We start from the raw sequence: 21,738 nt of genomic DNA on the forward strand, positions 1-21,738 counted from the left end.
TTTGTCCGTTCTGGGCTTCTGTAGAAACATGGTGGGGCAACATGGTGGACTCCGTGAAGAGGACTCGCTCCCTATGTAGATATGAAGGGCTCATTCTAAGCTAACTAAAACACAACAATTCTTAGTTTCGGGTGATTAGACACTAATGAAAACATAGTCATGAATATCTATATTCCATTTCTAATAGAGTCCGCCTCCCCTCGTCCCGCCGGAGTCCTGTGCTCTGACGGCGAGGAACACATGCTGATCCCGGATGCCACGATGGAGATATTTCTCAGCAAGATGTGGGCACAACAGTCTCCGATTGCCAGCCCGAGTCCTATGTCACCTTTTCCACTCTCCTGCGACCGGACATCAGAGCAGACTGTGGAACAGCCCCAAGGTAGGTCCAAGCTGGGTCAGCCTAGCTCTTAACCTCTCTTCCCTCTTTTGCTGAGTCGGCAACATGTTCTCATCCCAACTCGTCATAAACTGATGCTATATCAGGACCCCTTGGCATCACACAGGACACAAACAGCGGTCTTCTGGATGAAAGCCTTGTGTTCGTTGGACCCATCCACCACCACTCCCACCCTATGTGTGTTTTTTTGCTCTTTAAACTACGTCACCACACTCCCCAAACACTTTCTCAGAGCATTTAATATTGAAGCAGATGGGTTTACATTGTAGTTACGTGGAAGCCCGGTGCGTCTCGTACAGACGCTAAAGGATGCCTTGTGCGTCGGTATCACATGCTGAGGGGCGTGACAAAGCGTCAGTATTTGACACTCTGGGAATCAGAATGGGCTGGGGCATGACAAAGGCGAAAAGACAACAAATTAAAACAAAAATGTCACGAAGTTCATGGGAGTTACTGGCCGCCGCATCTGCATGCGCTGCCGTCACCGTGGTGGAGACCAACACTGAGCTAAAAGGAGAGTGAATACTGGATGTTAGCGAGGTGGACAGAAACACTACTCCAAATTAATGCTAGTGTTGCTCTGTGTCTGCTGTAGGCTACGTGTATATAAGCAACTGTTTGCACGCTATAACAACTTTATAACGTGATAATGTCGCTGTTGTGTTTCCAGCTTGTTCCGCTGCCCTCAAGTGGCAAAAATAATCAATTAATGCGAATGAGAGTAACTTCCTTTTCATTCATGCACAGACTTCACATAATTGGTCAGGTAGAAAGCTAGTATTACTACATTTCATTGTTTGAGTTAGTAGCAAGAGAGTGTGTCTTCATTATATCAACTAGCTCCTCTTTTATCCTTTGCTTTTCATTGGGCTCACTGCCGCTTAAAAATCTTCATTTATCATCAGACGAAGCTTTTGTTATTGTAAATTACCAATTTATAAAGGCATTCATTAGCTGTGAGAATTATCGACATGCTGGGGTAATGTGTTTGAAAGCTGTTGTTCAGCGGCTGATGCTTTACATTGCAGAGCAGTACATACTGTATCTGCAGCAGGATTGGTTGTTCGACAGAAAGCTACAATTATGTATACTTAAACATGTCTATTTTTGGCCCAACTGTCCTTTCTTTCAGTTGTCTGTCATTTACATACATACACACACACACACACACACACTTCCAATGAATAAAACAGCATTTGTAATGTGGAGACAGGTGACTGACGAGGCAGTTTGACAAGTGATTGACAGTTGTGACAGCATGACAGAAGGAGGAGATGGGAGAAGATTTTTACAAAGCTTGATGGATCAGGAAAGGAGTCATGACTTGACACCGGACTGACGTGACGAGTGCAACCTCTGACAGCAGGATTTAAAGGAGCAGATTTTTATTGTACCGTGGCATAAAATGGCAGGATGGAGCTGTCATGGTAAATGGTAAATGGACCTGCGTTTATGCAGCGCCTTTCTAGTCTTCCGACCACTCAAAGCGCTTAACGCTAAATGTCGGCATTCACCCATTCACACACACATTCATACACTGATTGCAGAGGCTGCCATGCAAGGTGCCAACCTGCCCATCAGGATCTATTCTAAATACTCATTCACATACCGAGTGCACAGCCTTCGGGAGCAATCTGGGGTTAAGTGTCTTGCTCAAGGACACTTGAGGTCAAAAATGGGCAAAGAGGTGGATCATCAGTGTAGCTGAGGCGGGTCACGGTGATGCAGCAGAGCAGACATCTAGCAGCTAGCAACCTGGAACGGGCACCCACTTGTCACTCAAAGCGGCCACGCCCTCATTATGCCGAACTTTTGACCCATCCACCACGATCTCTTCCTTATGTGGACTTCATCGCTCTTTATACTATGTCACCTGACTTCCTCCTTTACTCCCGCCATAACTACGGCCATGTACAATGTCATAGCTGCAACTAACGATTATTTTCATTGTCAATTAATCTGTTGATTATTTTCTCGACTTGTTGTTTGGTCTATAAAATGTCAGAAAATGGTGAATCAGTGTTTCCCAAAAGCCCAAGATGACGTCCTCAAATGTCTTGTTTTGTCCACAACTCAAAGATATTCAGTTTACTGTCACAGAGGAGTAAAGAAACCAGAACATATTTACATTTAAGAAGCTGGAATCAGACAATTTTGACTTTTTAAAAAAAATACTCGAACCAATTATCAAAATAGTTGGCGATTCATTTAATAGTGTCCAAGTAATCGATTGATCGTTGCAGCTCTAGTTAGTATTATATAATAAAACACAAGATTTCCATTTCTTAGAGCAAGCTCCTTTAGATGAATCATCTTGTTTTAAATGTCCTACATGAAATAAAAATAATGTCCTTCCTCTGTGTTAGCTACTAATATCCGTGGCAATTTCAATCAAAATGATCTCATTAAAAATTAAATTTTGCTTGATGAGTCATCTTAATTTCCAAATTGCTTGTGTGTGAACAGATGGAAGAACACGCAATCAAGGCTGATAAAGCATGACAATTTAATATTGGAGTAGAGCCTGGTAAACCATTTGCTATCGTCACATCAGTCTCTTAAAAGTGATTTATCATTGGGTAAGCCCATTACTTGGTTTTCACCCAAATCATTGAGCATGAGATTGATTAAGCCTCCGAAAGTCATTTTGTTTGAGGACAATGTAATACCCCATAGGCTTCGTAGTGCTGCACATAGCTCTTAAAAGCACTGCCGGTCTCTAAACATCAGCTTTCCCAGGCCGCTACCTAATCCAAACAATCAAAGGTGCTTTCATCCTGTGAAATTATGAGCTTGTTTGCCTGCAATTAGTTTGGTGTGAACCAACTCTATTAGCGTGGCTCAGTGATTTCTCTTCTCTTTCCTCCCGACAGATCTCTTGATCCGTGTTGTGTGCATAATTAACCATCAATGATTAGCTTCTCGGCTGAAGCGGAGAACACCAGTAAGCCAGGAGCTCCCGCTTTTATCTGTTTAGAGGACCCCTGAATGGATCCACAATAGATCCACTGACCCCTGTTTGATCCAAGTCTATTCAGATGACCCCCATCTGAGACATCAGCTGTTGGTAAAAATCACCTTGTTTAATCAGATATGGTGGTAATGACGCAATATTTTTGCCTTTCTAGATGGCCTCTGTGTCAGATGATCCAACCCAATATCACGACAAAGCGTGTAATAGACCCGCTGGTCTTTCAGTGTCCTGGAGGTCCCCAGATCCACGTTTAAGAAATGCAACCCTGAACCACTCCAGCTTTAGTTAAAGGAATCGCATTTATTTGGTCAGAAAATAGTGAAGAAATGCCCATCAACGGTCCCTGGAGCCCAAGGTGAAGCCTTCAAGTGCATGTTTTGTCCAAACAACACCTCAGAAACATTCATTTTATGGTCATATAAGAGCAAGCAGACAGCCTTCACATTTGAGAGGCTGGAAGCAGCTTTTTCTTTATATTTTTCTTTCAAAAATGGCTTCACGGTTACTCACAAAATCTTGAACTTTGATACATTTTTCGGTAAATGAACTTAATCAATTTAATTACTAATTGTTTCAGCTCAATTTATAATTAAATCATGAGAGCACTGGGTATCCTGGTAGCACAGCCTGTTCTCATTCCCAGGGCATCAAATACAGACGCTTTGTCACAGCCGTCAGTGTTGGATATCAAAGCACTAGGTAGCGTCGGTATGAGAAGCACCGAGCTTTTCACTAACTGCAATTTAAACCCATCAATATTAATGCTCAGAAAAAGCGCGCTGGGAGTGTGGTGATGCAGCTTTAAGAGCGAAAAGACACCGGGCAGGCGGGAGGAGAGGTGGATGGGTCCAACAAACATCATTCATCCCAAGATACCGCTGTTCATGTCCCGTGTTCACAACGTTCAGTGTCATGTTCACTGTACAAACGTAGTAGTTTTAAACCCAACTATGATGTTTTTTTTCCTAAACCTAACTATCGTGGTTTTTATTGCCTGAACCTAAACAAGTGTTTTAGTTTAATTCACATAAATAAATGCAGTACCTGTGAGGTTTTCTGGACAAAATTTGTCATCGTTTTGTGTTGTTAAAGTGGCAGCAGGCAGTATATTTTTGGCATCATTGAAAAAAAAATTCCATTATAAACTTTCAGCATGTTGTAATTCAAGTGTTCTGAGAGAAAACTAGACTTTTGCACCTCCTCATGGCTCTGTTTTCAGGCTTTAAAAAAGGCGGCGTCACAAACTTTCTCATTTTACAGCTAAACCGTGCACTACAAGATGAGTCTGAAAACATTTGAGGAGAGAAATAGGCATTAACGTAACATAATATTGGTTCATATATGATCTGCGCTGCCTAGTTTGACCGTTTGGTCGGAGTTCGCGAGTGATTGACAGCCGGCTATCATAGACAGCAGATGGACAGCGGACCTCAGATCAGCTCTTACTGCTTGTTTTCCTCCGGTATGTGAAATCTTGCAGATGCCGTTAGGAGCACTAGAAGACACCAGAGGCACATGATTTTTTTCAGGTTACTTGTTTCATGTACTACTGAATACTACTAAATATATACATACATTTGCATAAAGAAAGCATGTTTGCCCACTCCCATGTTAATAAGAGTATTAAATACTTGACAAATCTCCCTTCAAGGTTAATTTTGAACAGATAAAAAATGTGCGGTTAATTTGCGATTAACTATGGACAATCATACGATTAATCGCGATGAAATATTTTAATGATTGAAAGCCCTAATTAAAATGCTTGCCAGTTAACTTTCTTAAAAAAATATTATTTGTGACCTGTAGACCTAGTTATATTATAGAGTACTAGACCTGCTCTATATACAAAGCGTCTTGAGATAACTTCTGTTATGATTTGATGCTATATAAAAATAAGTTGAATTGAATTGAATAGTGTATATTAACTTATAATTTTGTCCTGATATTTTCAAAAGATGTTTGCTTTGAGTTATTGCGTTGAGTATGAAATAAACTATATAAGGAAAGATAAGGTGGTGAGAGTGAAAAGCCTGTTTTGCAATTGGTCGATTTCTGAAATTAAATCTTTCTCCTCTGGAACTCTGTCAAAGACCTCTGGAGGTATCCGTGTCCCGGGAGTCCTCATATCAAGTCCTCCTATTTTTATATAATAATTTATTCTTGACACACACAGCAAGAGATCTGGTAACACAGGCTACTCTCTTTCTCTCTCTCTGTCTCTATGCCTCTCCATCAGTTGGGTTTATTCTCAGCGGACACTGATGCGCACAACATAACAAGGCCTTCCTCCTCCTCCTCTCTCTCTCTCTCTCTCTCTCTCTCCCCAGGTTCTCTCCATCTATCCCGTCTCTCCCCTCCTCTCCTCTGCTGTGCACCTGCTCCTCCCCTCCTGCCTTCTTATTATCCTCAGACTCAGACTCAGAGAGAGCAGCGCTCCGTCCTCTCGCCAAGTGATGTTCCTCGGCGGCTGCAGAGGAGAGGACCACTCCGGCTTCTTTCCTCTGGAAAACACGCACCGGAGGACCGGCAGATCATGGGAATATAACGGGGAAATTGTGAGAGAGTGAGCCGGACGAGGGTATAATAGGACGACAAAGAAGAAGTCCCATCCGAGAGAGGAGAGGCAGGAGGAGGAGGAGGAGGAGGAAGAGGGGGAGGTTTTCTTTCCTCCTGTACATAGTTTGAAATGGACTAAAGGTGTTTGTGTTGTTTGGTTTTGGAAGATAAAAGCCAGAGGATTTGAAGGAATAGGTTGTTGGAGTTGGTGCATGCATGTGATGGAGATGGTGATGGAGATGAAGTGAGTGGAAGCGCACTGGGAACTTCATTCTCGCCATGAAATCAGTGTTTTTCAGCCGCTTCTTCATCCTGCTGCCCTGGGTCCTCATAGTCATCATCATGATCGATATCGACAGTAAAAGGGCGATCCGGGCTCCTGCAGCTGCTCGGACCGGCAAGGCGCAGCGGGCAGCCCGGACTGGAGCACCGGGAGTCACCACCCAGAACAAAACCGAGCTGCCGGTCATCTACGCCATCACTCCGACCTACACCCGTCCGGTGCAGAAAGCGGAGCTGACCCGGTTGGCCCACGCCTTCCGCCAGGTGCCCCGGTTCCACTGGATCGTGGTGGAGGACTCGACGACGCGCACGGAGCTGGTGGCGCGCTTCTTGGCGCGGTGCGGCGTGCCGTTCACGCACCTGCACGTGTTCACTCCGCGCAGGTTCAAGCGCACCGGGATGCCGCGCGCCACCGAGCAGAGGAACGTGGCTCTGACGTGGCTCCGGCAGCACCGGGGCAAGCGGGACACCGGGGTGGTTTTCTTCGCGGATGATGACAACACCTACAGCCTGGAGCTGTTCGAGGAGGTAACTGGACATTTTAATCACCTTTTACCTGTGTTGGTACTGTCTCACCTGCTCAGGTGTTCCCAGGTGCATCATGGGAGTAACAACGTGCTAGTTCTTCAACTTTTCATAGCTGAAATGTAGGAATTTAAAGACTGTTAGTTGGAAAACTATGAGGTGGAAACATACACAGGGAATTGATTGTGGTTGAAAATACATTAAAGGGACTGTTTGTAACTTTTTACACGTATAAATCACCCGGGTCGGTGTCCTATGCGCGCTAGCATATGCACTCTCGCGTGTGGCTACGCGGTTCAGACTCGGACTTCAACACAAACTACACCAAAACTGCAAAGTTATACCTAGTGAAGCCCGTCTTGCAAAACAGTGTTGGTCGCGGTCGCAGGACGCGGGGGAGACCGTAGCTTTGGTCTCCAGGGCCGGAGTCTCCTCTGCTCCTCTGGTCCTCTACCTGCCTGCCTGCCTTCACTCAGCTCGCTCCACCTCACGTTCATGCGCGCACACTCCACACTGCAGCAGAGTTAGTAGCTCTGAGAATATCTAGTGAATGTACAGTGGACGTTTGTGCAGAAATAAATGCTGCAGCTCCTCCAGACCCACAGAGGTTTCCCGTGTCTTGTGAAGTGACGGGGCTCTGCAGAGAGAAACGTTATCGTCTCCGACCAAAACTCTGGTGTCTCCCCTGTTTCCTCCCAATGAACAGGGAGTAATTTAACTGCTTTACATACTGTTGTGTTGTTTTATCCAACAGTCAAATAAATTAAAAAAAGTACCTGAAAATTGTACTTAACTAGACTACTTGACTAAATGTACTTTCCACCTGGACGCAGGTGTTGCAGCCCTGATAAATCTCAGAGCCATCCCTCCCTGCACACCCGGTTGCACAGGATTTTGTCCCACAGATTGATTTATTGATGTAATGTGGGGAGATAATAGGAGCTATATATATTTAATAGCATGTACTATTTGAGAACCTTTTTTCACATCAGCAGCACTACGAGGGTAGATGTATTTCCCCTATACCTGACTGTGTTTGTACTGTGCTCTGACCATTATGCTGCACAGGGAAAGTCATTGTCAGGCTTTTCCCAAATGGGATCATTTCAAAGGAATTCAAACATTGAAATTCACCGGTTCTTCATGTTTATGGGGAGCCCACTAGAGCCTTACTAACAACCCAGGGGAGACTCCAGACCCCCATTTTGAGAACCGCTCGTTTCACGTGAGAGGCCATTGTTAAACCAATTTATTCTTGTAGTGAAAGCGCTGAAGCTTTGGACACTTGAGTGAAGGCCTAAATGAGTGAGAGAAAGAACAGATGAAGAGTTAGAGGGAGTAGGCTACTGGCTGACAGAAAGAGAGATGAGAGAGATGGGTGGTGGCTGTGGCGGCGCTGGTGCTCGGGGCGTTTTGGTTGGTTGGTTAGTTTGGGTTGCCAGTTCTTTCAAGTCTTTATCTCATCATTGCTGTTCAATTTTCTACTGATCCACGTGCCAGCACATAGTTAATAAGCAGGACTGTGTGTGTGTGATTATATTGTTTGCTCTAGCTCGCTGTCTGTGTGTGTGAGAGTCTATACGAGGGGGAGATTGTTGAGAGTTGATAGTGCTCACTGTTCCTTTTTTGATTGAATTAAATGATAGCTTACATACTGTATATATATAGATAAGGGCTGTCAGTCGATTAAAACATTTAATCACGATTAATCGTAAATTAATCACACGTTTTTTGACTGTTCAAAATGTACCTCAAAAGCAGATTTGTCAAGTATTTAATACTCTTACCAACATGGGAGTGGGCAAATATGCTGCTTTATGCAAATGTATGTATATATTTATTACTGGAAATCAATTAACAACACAAAGCTATGACAAATATTGTCCAGAAACCCTCACAGGTTCTGCATTTAGCATAAAAAAATGTGTCAGTGTGCTGACTTGACTATAACTTGCCCCAAACTGCATGTGATTATCATAAAGTGGGCATGTCTGTAAAGGGGAGACTCGTGGGTAACCATAGAACCCATTTTCATTCACATATCTTCAGGTCAAAGGTCAAGGGACCCCTTTGAAAATGGCCATGACAGTTTTTCCTCGCCAAAATTTAGTGCAAGTTTGGATAGTTATTTAACCACCTTTGTGACAAGCTAGTATGACATGGTTGGTACCAATGGACTCCTTAGGTTTTTTAGTTTCATATGATACCTGTATCTTCACTATAGCTTTAAAACTGAGCCCTCTACAACCTCCGAAATATTGATTGCGTTATTGTGTTAAAGAAATTAGTGACGAGGTTGGTAGGTAGGTAGGTAGGTAGGTAGGTAGTGTCTGCAAATCTGAGTTGGACAGATAATAGCCCAGTATCAACCTCGTACACTGATACCTCCATGTAACTGAAGTCTATGTCTGAGACCTTGTTTCTGTTAGGTCATATATGAGTGTCTCTTTTCACATCACTGTTAACGGTCAGTTGTCCTTTATATAAAAGACACATGCTCTAGACGTCCAGGTCATGAAGAAAGACGAGTGGCAGAAGCAACAAAACACAATCCTCTCACGCTCATAGATGCAGTCTGAAAGAATGCTTCTCTGATTTCTGATTGCTCACTCTGATTACTCTGATTACTTCCATTCAGAGTTTGCTGTCCTCAAATCTGAAATCCCTACTATTTGCTCCAATAATAAAATGTTCTAAATGCAAAACAATTTATATAAAATAGCTGATAATGCTGCACTTAATAATATAGTAAAAACAGAATACCTGAGCATTTTACCGGCCCTTTGCAGGATAAAAATTGTATGTTTGAGTTGCAACGTGTTGATTTGAAAAAGCGTTTTTTGCTTCTTCTTTTCAAAGCATCCTCTGCTTACATCTAAAATCTGTTCTGCAAATAGCAGGGTAAACCAAAGGCACATTTACATTTTGAGTGTTTGATGCACTTTATTTGAGCTCTGCAGCGTTTCTTTTTTTTTCAGTTAGGTTTGTGTGGACATGTGAGAACAAACCTGATGACTGAAAACATGAGCTGGACGCCTCCTAGAAGTTTGGTTCATCAGGAGAGACAATGTAAATTCAAGGGTTTATTTTCACTATTTGATCTGACTTTTTTTCTCAAGCAATTGTTTGATTTATAATGTGTCAGAAAAAATGCCCATCGCAATTTCCTAAAGTTTTAAAGCTAGACTGAAGATACTGGCATGGACATGTGGACGTTCATGATGGCAGTTCAAGCACACATATTTAGATATTGTGAGTTTCTGTATAGCCACCTCGCCTTCGGCAAAAAGGGCGGCCATACCCGAGATTTGTCTCCAGTATCCGAGGCAGCTCCTTTCATTTAAAATTGTGCTATGTAGCTAAAAATAGAATTAATGTTTCGCTACCAGCATCATAACGTTTCATTATTAGCATCAATGGATGTTGAATTGCTTGCTTGAAGCTAGCTTTGTTAAGCTTGCTAGCTTTTCTAAGATTGAATTGGTACAAATTACCTAGATGAATGTAACACTAAGCAATCAGTTAGCTATAGTTTTCCCCCACTTGTTTCATCAAAGTCACATATAACGGTAAAACAATTTAAGAATTCGATAAAAAGTGAGTTAAATCATACTTAGAGCTGAATGCATAGCCACTGATTTGACTGACACGAACAGGACAATAAAGAAAAAAAGTCAGCAGCAACGTTGGCGCTCCTGTTCTACGTAAACCAATGATCTGTATGGGCGTTCCTGTCAAACTCTACAAAAACGCCCCCCCTGCGGCTGTATTCAGACTCTACTGCAAAATCTTGGCAAGGCAATGCGGGCATGGCCATCTTCCCTTGACCTCTGACCTCAAGATATGTGAATGAAAACTCTGAGATGAACAGAGTGAAAACTGTATTTTATTAGATAAAACAGATGTTGACATACTGCATAATTTGCCGTTGAAAAAGAGATAATATATCACAATATGTCTTATCGTAATACTCAGCATGTCGTGGGACCTCTGGTAATTCCCAGCCCTATCCAAAATCCAATAATAGTCAGTTTACATGATAAAAGACATTTAGAAACTGTAAATCCTTACAGTTTAGAAGCTGGAAACAGAGAATGTTTCGCCGTTTTCTTAATAAATCACCTAAATTGATTATCGCCGTAGTTGCAGAATCATTTTCTGTCCTTTTACTAATTGATTATCTGAATGAGCTGAGGACAGACTGTAGTCTGGGTTGGTGCCCAGTCCATCATGATTAGCTAAAGTTACAGACAAACGCCCCAAAGGTCGGTCCAATCAATCAAAATACTGCAAAGTGAAGTTTTGGTTCAGGCTAAAGAAATCGTGCTTTAATTAGAATCACATGCTGACTCTACTCTAGATGGCTTTTCCCTCCGTTGCGTCCCTGAATGCAACACTAAAGATCCCCAGTACTATGAGCCCAGTCTAGTGTAGCTGAGTCTACTCTGACACATAGTCTCAGTGTTAGATTGCGTGCTTGCGGCTCAGTGTAAAGAGCATCTGTTTGATTTGTTGATAGCACACTGTCCTCTCTCTGTCCTCCTGCCTATTTCATTACCCAGCTCCTCTGTGCAGGTAATGGCCTGTCGTAGAGAGATAATAGGCTGTCATACGGCAGTAATAACCTGCAGAAACTGTCTGCAGGCTTTAGACTGATGGCAGTAACTGTGCTTATAGTGGGTGGCAGCTTCATATTAGAAACCCTTATATCATCTCAAGAAGAAAAATGATTGAGTTGACATTTATGCAGCTAAAATATAATTTTATCGTGAGTCTTTGTAACAATAATTCTTAATTAGTAATCAGGCTTAAAACTATACTGCCATATGTACACATCAAGAGTTATAGGTCTCCATAGTGGCCATAAAGCAATCCCCTAATAGTATGACTACACAAAACCCACAGTCCTCATCCTATTTTACTTCCCCTGCTCATTGATGATTACAGCAACCAATAACTCTGTCAACATACATATAACATGAGAGTGATGTACTGTATTAAGATAGATTTTTAGTGTTTCATTCTATAGATTAGTAGACTGGCTACTTACATTTTAATTTCTCCAACACTAAATGCGTTGGTTTTATCATCCAATAGCTGGATTGAAATATTAAAATGTAAGAGCCTGTGCTAAAAAATATTTGGAAGTGAATTAGTGACCTGGTGATGTGTGCAACTTTAATTTCTTAAAACTGGGGTAAGCTAGAGTCGAATTATGTAAGTTTCTCGCCAATAACTACATTTTACAAGATTACATTTGAACACATCATGATAATGTTACCTTCGCCCAATACAGATGTTTCACGAATAGAGCCTGAATGCATCATAATGTAAATCAATGGTACCTCCTGTTAACATTTGCTGTTAGCTCCGTGCAGGACTGGCTGCTAACAGCTAATGTTATCTAATTCTCGTCCTGCCGATTTCAGCACAGATTTTTTGTTCGCAATGTAGCATTGTCCGGGAAAAAATATGGTGCGTCCTCTGGACACGTCAATAGTGAGTTTACTGCATCCCAAACATATTTTCTATTGTCCCCGGGATGACGTTAATCTTGAGCCTGGACGGTACCTGTGGTACAGTAGAAAATCAAGGACCGTCACGTTTTCAGAATTTTGGCATCGACTTGATACCTAATTATCGTTTTTTGGGACATCCCTAATTCATATATAACCCATGTAATCGTGAGCCAGGATGTGCAGGACTGCCTCTAAGGAAGCCAGGTGATAGTAGTATAAAGACCGACAATGTCAGCGTAGGGAGGAGGTCGTGGTGGATGGATGGGTCAAACAAACACAGGACTTTCACCAGGGAGACCGCTGTTTGTGTCCGGTGTGAAAGCAAAAGTCAACTTTGACTTACTTTTGTTACGTAACTTGTGTACTTTACTATGTAAGTTACGTAAGAAACCTACTTATTTTAACCCAAACTCGATCTTTTCCTTAACCAAGTAGTTTTGTTGCCTAAACAGGTTCGGCACTGCAGGGGCTTGCACAGGCACAGTGATTGCTCGTGTTGCTTGACATTCGTAGGAGAACGCATGAAACACAGCATAATTTTTCGAAACGTTTTATGAGGCAAAGTTGTTCTATTAGCTACTGTAGAGCGAAAGGCAAGGCATTTCTGACCTCCAGTAGCCCAATTAACAAATGAGGAAACCCAGCTGGCACAAAATCGGCCTCATTCTTGACTCTGGGTTGTTGATTACATGAAAGTAGCTGCCCAGGCTGTTTTGCTGAGGAGCGGGCTATAAACTACCACAGGGTACTAAGCAAAATGTGTTACAACGGCCCCCTGCTTCCTCCCTGCTATGAAAATAACATTGGTACATAGCAAATGTTTAACAAGCCTCCCTGAGTTCCCCCATCAGAGAGAGGTCAGGTGGAAAGGCATTTAGCATTAAGAGTTACAGGGTGTATTGTCTGCTACCGCACATTAGTCAGGTCTCGGTTTGGCATGGTTTATTATGCACGCGACACGTTCTGGCTGAGTCGCCTCCCAGCAGTCAATAGGGTGTCAGAAAATGCAAGACTGCTCATTTAATGCAGCACATGCAATTATACTTTGATTACCCCTTAACACACACTGCTTCCTGTTGGTTTCCTAAAGTGATTTAGCATTTTTGCCCCAAGCTCTGTCACTTAAGACGTTCGTTTATTTGTTTGAATAATACATATTTTTGTATATCACCTTTACATTTGACTATTTTTATTCAAAAAATCCCAAAAGGTTTCTCTTGGCTCTTCCAGAAATGTATTCTTGTGAGGACAGACAAGCTTGTTAAAAAGCATTTAAACCATCATTGGGCAGTAAAACCCAATTTTATACCCAGAATAATGGAATTGTAACGGTTAGAAATTCCCTAAGCCACAGTGAATGAGGCCTCATTGATGACTTTTGGGTTATTTTAGTAAAATATCTCCCATAGCACAGTGGGGGGATTTCTCTGGTGGGAGAAATTAAACAGGGAGAAGATTTTACTTTGGCAGACCAGCAACAAAAATGAAGCTCCCTGATGTTCAATAATGCACATCCTTGCTTCATTTTATTCACAGCTCAAGGCAGAGTGATACTTGTGAGATGCAAATTAGTACATAGCACTTAATTCGTAGTTTTGATTCAATACAACTTGGTTCTTATTGTCGTAGTTCTAGTTATGATTCCTACTGGTAGTGATAGCGTTAGCAACAAAGTTTATTTCTAAGATCTGGGTCAACATCACTTAAAACGTGGCAAGAAATATGAGCATTTAGACCCTATTTACACGCACTTTATGCATCTTGGGTGGATCAGATAGCTATACAATCTCAAAAAAGCTGAGTGCAAAAGCATCCAAGAAGCATTCAAGCCTGGAGGAGGCTTAGCCAGATGTTGAAAAAGGTGTAAATGCATCCGTCTCTCTCCAAGATGCATACATAATCTCACATAGTGTAACTATGTCGGTAAGAAATCTGTGAAAATATCTACTAGCTGTCTGATTTCCTTAATACATCCGTGGTCTGTCTCCTCTGTGATAACAGCAGCTAAAGTTTCACTAAAATTACACTGAAATTAGCTGTTTGTTCTCCATCTCATTAAAGCAACAAGGCACTTACCAAACACCTTCAGGTGCATTACCACCTCCTTCTCCACTTGAAGAGGTCTGACCTTGATTTACATGTAGCCCAGAAAGCAAAGACAGACTGCAATCGGATTTGTGATCTGAACAAGAGACACATATACGTGGCTTAAATCTCATCTGTATACGAGGCACTTGGAATGACAAGTGGCCTTAGGCAAAGAGGTTTTACATAAACCAGGAGATTAGCAAAGTTAATACCAAAACTGTCTGTTTGGGTAATATCCGTCAATAATATATCCATTGAATTATCAAATTATCCAATACATTTTTAAAAATTCATTACTAGGTCATTGTTATCAAGTGTTCTTTTTTCAGTCGATTTCTTTTCACAATAACAGAGTTTATTGCAGGTCATCTTAATTTCTGTTGCTTTGGTCTAATGAAGCAATCAATGTCTTAATTGATGGACAAAGACTTTATTTAACACTTCGGGTCTCCATAACTTCTGGATTCAACTTTGGCCTACTGTACTTGCCGTAGTTGTGCTCTTTACAACCATCTGATCATCTGACTGCTAGGGATGTCACTGTGAGGAAATTTTCCCATTGGTTAACTTAACTTGTGACAACACCGATGTTACAGATTACCCTGGACATTTTACAAAAAAAAGATGACGCTCAATATATGTAGAGCATTTACTTTGGTCTTTAACGTTGGATGACTGCGTGTCTGGCCTCTTCAGGCGAGCACTCGCTACGGGGCTGCAGGTTTCCACCCGGCGTAGTGCACACCAGCTGTGAACCCTCAGTCACTCAGAAATATTGCCAAATAGGCGCTTTTGCTTTTTGCTTTGACACCACATCCTCCGCCATCGTCTTGTCTGTCAACTCTCTCTCGTCCCGTGTGTGAAATCTGACTCGTGCTACTCTGAGCTGAGACTCCGTACGGAACAGGCACTTTCACTTTCAGTTTGTAGCGTCCGTCGTTTGACTACGTATTGATAACACGGCGCTGATACGGAAAAATTAACTAAATGGGTTTTATTTCTATAAAAAAAAGCTAAACGATGGTGGGGGAGATGGGCAAGTAATGTAATCGGTGTATGCCCGAACACCGTGTAACACCGACTACCGCGGCAAGCCTAGTGCCTGCTCACGTTTCTGCTGTTGGATCTCAGCAATGACTTTGGTGAGTACAGTGTTGTCATAGCCAATAGAAGGTATGGCCAAAGCTACAAAAATAAGACCCTATAATGTCCTATAAAACTCCTCTTGAAACTCCTCTTTGTTGATGTATAAACAGTTGATTTAAGAGTATATATTGATATAATGAGTCCATTATTTTGATCCCAACTCTGTCTGTCTTGAGTCACTTTTAAAATGAAGGAACCCATTCAAACTTGCAACAAGCAATCAAGTAAATTAAGCAGTGCTTTTTTCCCCCTATTCATTCATTCCTGAAAAGCTGACTCTTGGGATGGAGGGTTTTTCAGCTGACGGCAGCATGGCAGAGCTGTTTGATTCAGCTGCAGCAGCCTGTCAGCCAGGCAACACTTTCGTCAGACCTTTTTTGAATAATTGAACTCCCCCGGCCCCGAGAACTCCACAGCAGTCACAGCGACTATTTTAGGGAGCGGGTACTTTGGCAAATGCCCCGCGTTGAAGTGTGACTCAGGGACACCTTTCTCGAATGGTGCCATGCTGGGTTCTAGTGTACATTTATTATTATATTATTAGTTCTGATATGGCTTTTCACATTGCGTATAAGTGGTGGTAACCCAGCTGTGCTGAAATGCAACAACAATCTTTTAAAATTTTTAATCAGAGGGCTCAGAGACTTTGTGTCCAAAGACACACATGCAAATATTAAGTGTATATTTGATCAAGTGTCCAAGCGGCAGACTCCAGGCCTGCAGAGAATCGTGGGGCGATTGGCAGGGGGGATAAAGGAACGAGAGCGAAATGGGAAATTCAATTTCCTCAAACCCCTATGAGCAATTATCATAATTACATAGTGTAGTGGGAGAAGCGAGGGTGGGGGGTTGTAATGTCAGGGAAGCGAAGCAGAAAGGAGACAAACCTCGCCAGGAGAAATTGTCCGTGGTGGGGTTGGTGGGAGGATAAGGATGGGGAGAGAGAGGAAGGTGAAGGAAAGGTTGAAGGCGTTTAAGGGCCAGTGTAAATGTATAAAGGCGCTATGCACCAGCTCTCTGCTTATTTCCACTGCATTTTCTTCTGAATATGCAGTTTGACTACACACCCTCTCTATACTCACTACTCAAATCCTCATTTTGCCTTCTCTCACCATTGTGTGTAACAGCGATTGGGATACATCTAACTAAAATGGAAGGAGTCTTTGTCTGTATGTCTGTCCTTCAGTTTTCTCAACAACCGTTCATCCAATCGACATCCAAACTCTTGACATCTATGGGACATTTAGTAGTAATGTATTATGTACACACTGTGTAGTGTATTGACAGGGGACCCCTATTACATCACCAAACAGCATGCTGGATACAGCTCGCTCTCCTTCGCTTTAGGGGTGTAAGAAAATATCAATACACATGAGTATCACAATATTATGTTGTGCGATACTGTATCGATTTTCCAAAACACTGTATTGATTTTTAATTAACCTTTTCAAATACCTGGCTGGGCTCAGTTTTAAAGTTAGAGTGAAGATACTGGCATCATATGAAACTAGAAACCTAAGGAATCCATTGGACCAACCATGTCATACTAGCTTATAATACAATATAAAAAATGGCAATATATTGCTTCGCTTACAGTATCGCAATACATCGCAATATATTGAATTGTTACACCAGTATCATGATACGTGTTGTATTGCCAGATTCTTGCCAATACACAGCCCTACTTCGCTCACTTCAGTATTAACTGTTACGCCGCCAAACGGCATGCTGGGTACAGCTCGCTCTACATCGCTTGCTAAGCGAAGTTGTTTGGATGAGTGGCTCTCGAGAAAGCTGCAAGCAGGGATACCAGAGGCCAAGTAATCAGCCCGTTGTGAACATGCATTTTGAATGAGCACTGCACTAGTTTATGTTAAAAAGAAACTGACATTCATTGAACCTGTTTAATAACAATACATTTGACACATTTTGTTATCAGGGCTTGTGACAAGCTTGCAAACCCTGAAAAAGGCCACGTGCCAGAACTGTGTTCTCAGTTTTCCTACTTAACCTCCAGACTCAGTGTGCTGCCATCATGGAGAGCTCCTTCACTTCAGACAACAATAACATGGTGTTTCTTTTGTTTGAATAGCACAGTTTTTTTGTATATCACCTTTAAATTTGACTATTTTCATTCAAAAATCCCAAAAGGTTTCTCTTGGCTCTTCCAGAAATGTATTCTTGTGAGGACAGACAAGCTTGTTAAAAAGCATTTAAACCATCATTGGACGGTAAAACCCAATTTATACCCACAATAATGGAATTGTAACGGTTAGAAATTCCCTAGGCCACAGTGAATGAGGCCTCATTGATGACTTTTGGGTTATTTTAGTAAAATATCTCCCATAGCACAGTGGGGGGATTTCTCTGGTGGGAGAAATTAAACGGGGAGAAGATTTTACTTTGGCAGTCCAGCAACAAAAATGTAGCTCCATTTGTTGTTTTGTTAATCAGTGGTTATCAAATAACAACAATTTTATTTTGGTTTGTGAACAAAACGACATTGTTGCACAGTATATATACACTAATGTATGTACAGTATATCCACAATGCTAGTTCCCCTGTGGGAAAGAAACACTGTGACATATATGTACAGGTTTATTCTCATAAACTGACCTTCATCTCTTTCATTTTTTTCTCACATAAACCAATAAAGCATTCAACCTGCACACACATCATGCTCTATTGCATCCCAGTTTCATAGCCCATCCCCGGCCTCTCTAATTTGATTCATTCATTTTCTCCCAGCTCATTTCTTCCCTCCCTTTCTCCAATTGCCTCTGCATGCATATTAATAACACACAGATAAAAATACGCTTGATTAAAATCACACCCCGGCCCAGCCACCCGAACACTCGTCCCGGTGCGCAAACAACACAATGACGGCTCTTTCTCTGGGGCAGGAGGCAGGAAACGAGAACATCCATAATGGATTTCATATACTCCATCATTAAGAGTCTCTTTGTGTGTATACACAACTCACTTCTCACCTATTTGTTTGCAGGGGAGGGAGTCAGAGTTGATTACCCGACCGAGCCTCAGCGCTCCCAGACACTGTCCTGGCTGCGAGTCAGATGAAATGTGATTCCTCTCAGCACTGTATTTTTCACCCCAAGCTTTTCTTTTGTTTACTTGTAAATAGCATGCGTTTACTCACTGCGCTGCCGGTGCTGTGATTTATCAGGACTTGCGGGTTGGCGTGCCCGAAGCTGCATCTGAAATAATTTTTCATGTTTCAAGATGAATTATTTGTTATCTCGGTAGAGAGTCTGCCCTCCGGTGAAGATATCCATATTGATAATGAGACAGGAGCTTTTGTAACGCATGACAGTGTCCGCTGGTGGCTCAAAGTGTATAAAACTGATGTACAGTACAGAACTAAGGCGTTCACAGATTCATCAGAGTGTGTGGAGAGTGAGGGCAGACAGCTTGTGTTGTCAGCAGATCCTATCAGTCGAGGTAGAAGGAAGAAATGACATTTCCCTGGAATTATTCCAGCCTTTGACTCACTTCAACACCCATATCTCAAAAAAAATGTATGATATTATCACATATGGATTTAATTTCCCTTTCACTCTCCAGGTATGCTCGATCAAAAAATTACGTCAACTCCCTTAATACTTTGTTATACAAGAAGAGACCTTTTAAGCTTTTTTAGACAATCTGATCTCATGGGACGGTGTATAAATAGCAGGACATCAGGCATGTCATGAGGACACATTTGAGGCATTTCGCATGTCATTTGTACGCCACACAACAAAACTACGTTAACGTCCTCATTCAGGTTTAGGCCACAAAACCAGCTAGTTAGGTTTAGGGAGAAACGTCATGATTGAGCTTAAAATAAGTACGTCAACTAATTAAAATATTTACGGAAACAACGTTGCGTCACTAACGTTGCGTCACTAACGTTGCGTCACTAACTTATCTATACAACGGTCTCCTGGTTGAAAGTTGTGTGTTTGATGGACCCATCCACCTGCCCTCATTTGTACATTTACATTACTGTCAGTACAGACTACATGGCATACAAATGACACGCCTCAAGCAAGAACGGCATTCTTATTGTACGCTAAATGCCTTGCGCGTTATCATGTCATTCATACGCCTTTTTGTGCAACCCGTTTGTTTTTAGAATACTCCACTTCCTCTCTGTCTCTCAGCATCAACACTGAGGACAGTTGATGGTGAGACAAACATGGTGTAATTGTCATATATATTTGCGATCATGGGAGATACCAGGAGACGGTACTGACACAGAGAAAGTTTTAGGCTCCAGGTCATACCAGTGCTTGTCTTGTCACCACCTGGAAGTAGTTCAACATCTGATCCAAACCATATATTGTCATTCAGTTTCTCGATATTGTGATTTTATTAGTCTTATTTTGTAGTTATTCCTTATGAAATAGACATTTTCCCCAGCAGACATTTTGGCATGTCATAGCAGGAACAGCACAGGTGTAATTGATAACATTAAAAACAACTACATTCCCTTTAGGTGAGCTAGTTCCTGGCTCACTAGCCCTGTTAACACCTGGCATCAACATAACATCTTAACGTCTTGGGGGATCCGATCACAAGTGGTCAGCTCTAAATACGTCAGTTCACACCTGGCATTATAATGTGTCTCCACATGCACCTCGAGTTACCACCTGTGATCGGTTTTCACTTCCCCGCTCTATATGCAAATAAACACTTACAACATTTCCGTTTGCAAAGACCAAATGCATTGTTGTTTTTAACTGGCGGGAGGCAGCAATGCACTTCCCGGGCCAGTCTACCATAAATTCGGTCACACCAAATCGCCGAAAGTGTTAGACACACTCGCGATATATTTCTATGGGCTTTTAAAACGTTAAGATGTTATGGACAAAGCCAGCTTATTTGGGAACCAACTGGAGGTGAGAAAAGGTGGCGAGGAACAAAAGGAGAGCCGTGGCTTTGGTGACGTATTTTCCTTTTGCGTCCTTGTTCGGGCCACATCAGGACACATTATCTTTGACACTACAAAAGGGTATGTGGTCAAATGCGTCACAGACCACCTCAGCAAGTGATCACAATGCTACTTGATGGTCGTTTACACTTGTATTTAGCACTGTCCACTTGTGATCCGATCGCCCAAGTCGCATTTCAAAAACCAGGTGTAAACCATGTCACTGTCGTGGCTTACTGGGATATTTGATGGAACTGAGCCATCGTTAACGACTTTTGATTCACCTGCGCTTTTCCTGTTATGACAAGTCAAATTGTCTGAAGTAAAAAAGGTTTATTGAGGGTCAAAGGATTGACAGAGTTGTGTGTTTACAGATTGGAAAGCTCTTTATGGCAGTTTTGTGATTTGTACGGAGGTTGAATGTGTGTGGACCCAGAGAATTCGTTGTTTTTTACACCCCAAGGAGAGATGTGTTCTTGTGGAGATGTGGAAAAAGTACTTTATCTCCACAAAATCCCACTGTGTGCTCTCACAGTCAGCAACCTTTACTATTTTCCTTCCCCAATTCAGTCCCTGTGGGGAAGCTGCAGTTTGTTTTTGATGACAAACCTGATCACAAAGTTGAACTGTGTGGTTTCTTAGAGAGTTGTCTGTGTTCTCAGATGTGGACTGGAGGAATAACATGTAACTTCTCAGAGACCTTGATCTGTAGTGACACAATTCAAGACTATTTGTGTTCTTCCTTTTAAACTTTATACAACTTTATCATTGCGTCGCTATTTGCTGTGATGAAAACACCGTATTGTATCTCAGCCTGCAGAGATGGGGTGTGTGCTTTCCTTCCTACCGTAACATCGATTTGTACGTTGCTTTAAAAAATATGGATTTTTACTCAACTTCCAGTGAAAAATACGCGTTAAATAACACACACTCCCAAAATAGAAACCTGCTTCTGTGCAGAGGATTACTTTCCAGGTTGCCATTGATTTTTTTCTTCGACTCCATACTTTCCCAAGATTGCTGCAGTGTTGGTGAGTGTTTGAAACTCAAATTCTGTAAACCTAAAGAGGACTTCAACATAATAACACTTTTCTCTCTCAGTTAATGGTATAACATCTCCCAACAATGAAGACTTAAAGTGGGAGTAACTGTTCTGAAAATTGGTTTTGGTAGCAGTAAAAAAAACACAAGATGATAGTAAAATCGATGAATAAAAGATAGACTGTGCTCCTGGTTTACTCCTGAATTGGCAGTAAAGAAAACCTGGACAACAGCCAGAAACAGAGGAACCAACTCACTGGTTAGCATTTAGGCG

At 41.9% G+C, this 21,738-nt stretch overlaps 1 protein-coding gene across 2 annotated transcripts in view; it reads left to right on the top strand.

Moving 5' to 3' along the window:
* The first annotated feature begins 255 nt into the window (after nt 1-255).
* b3gat2 (beta-1,3-glucuronyltransferase 2 (glucuronosyltransferase S)) overlaps nt 256-21,738 on the top strand; it is a 55,626-nt gene continuing 34,143 nt past the window's right edge. The window contains exons 1-2 of one of the 2 annotated variants that reach the window (XR_005208556.1): nt 256-382; nt 5,702-6,740. Coding sequence is in view for 1 of the 2 variants with exons in the window: in XM_037782542.1 (XP_037638470.1) it covers nt 6,210-6,740 (531 nt within the window). In the remaining variant the exon portion in view is untranslated. The remainder of the gene's footprint in view (nt 383-5,701; nt 6,741-21,738) is intronic. The other variant, XM_037782542.1, reaches the window with a different exon arrangement.

Source organism: Sebastes umbrosus, chromosome 10 (assembly GCF_015220745.1).
Source record: "Sebastes umbrosus isolate fSebUmb1 chromosome 10, fSebUmb1.pri, whole genome shotgun sequence".
Lineage (NCBI taxonomy): Eukaryota > Metazoa > Chordata > Actinopteri > Perciformes > Sebastidae > Sebastes > Sebastes umbrosus.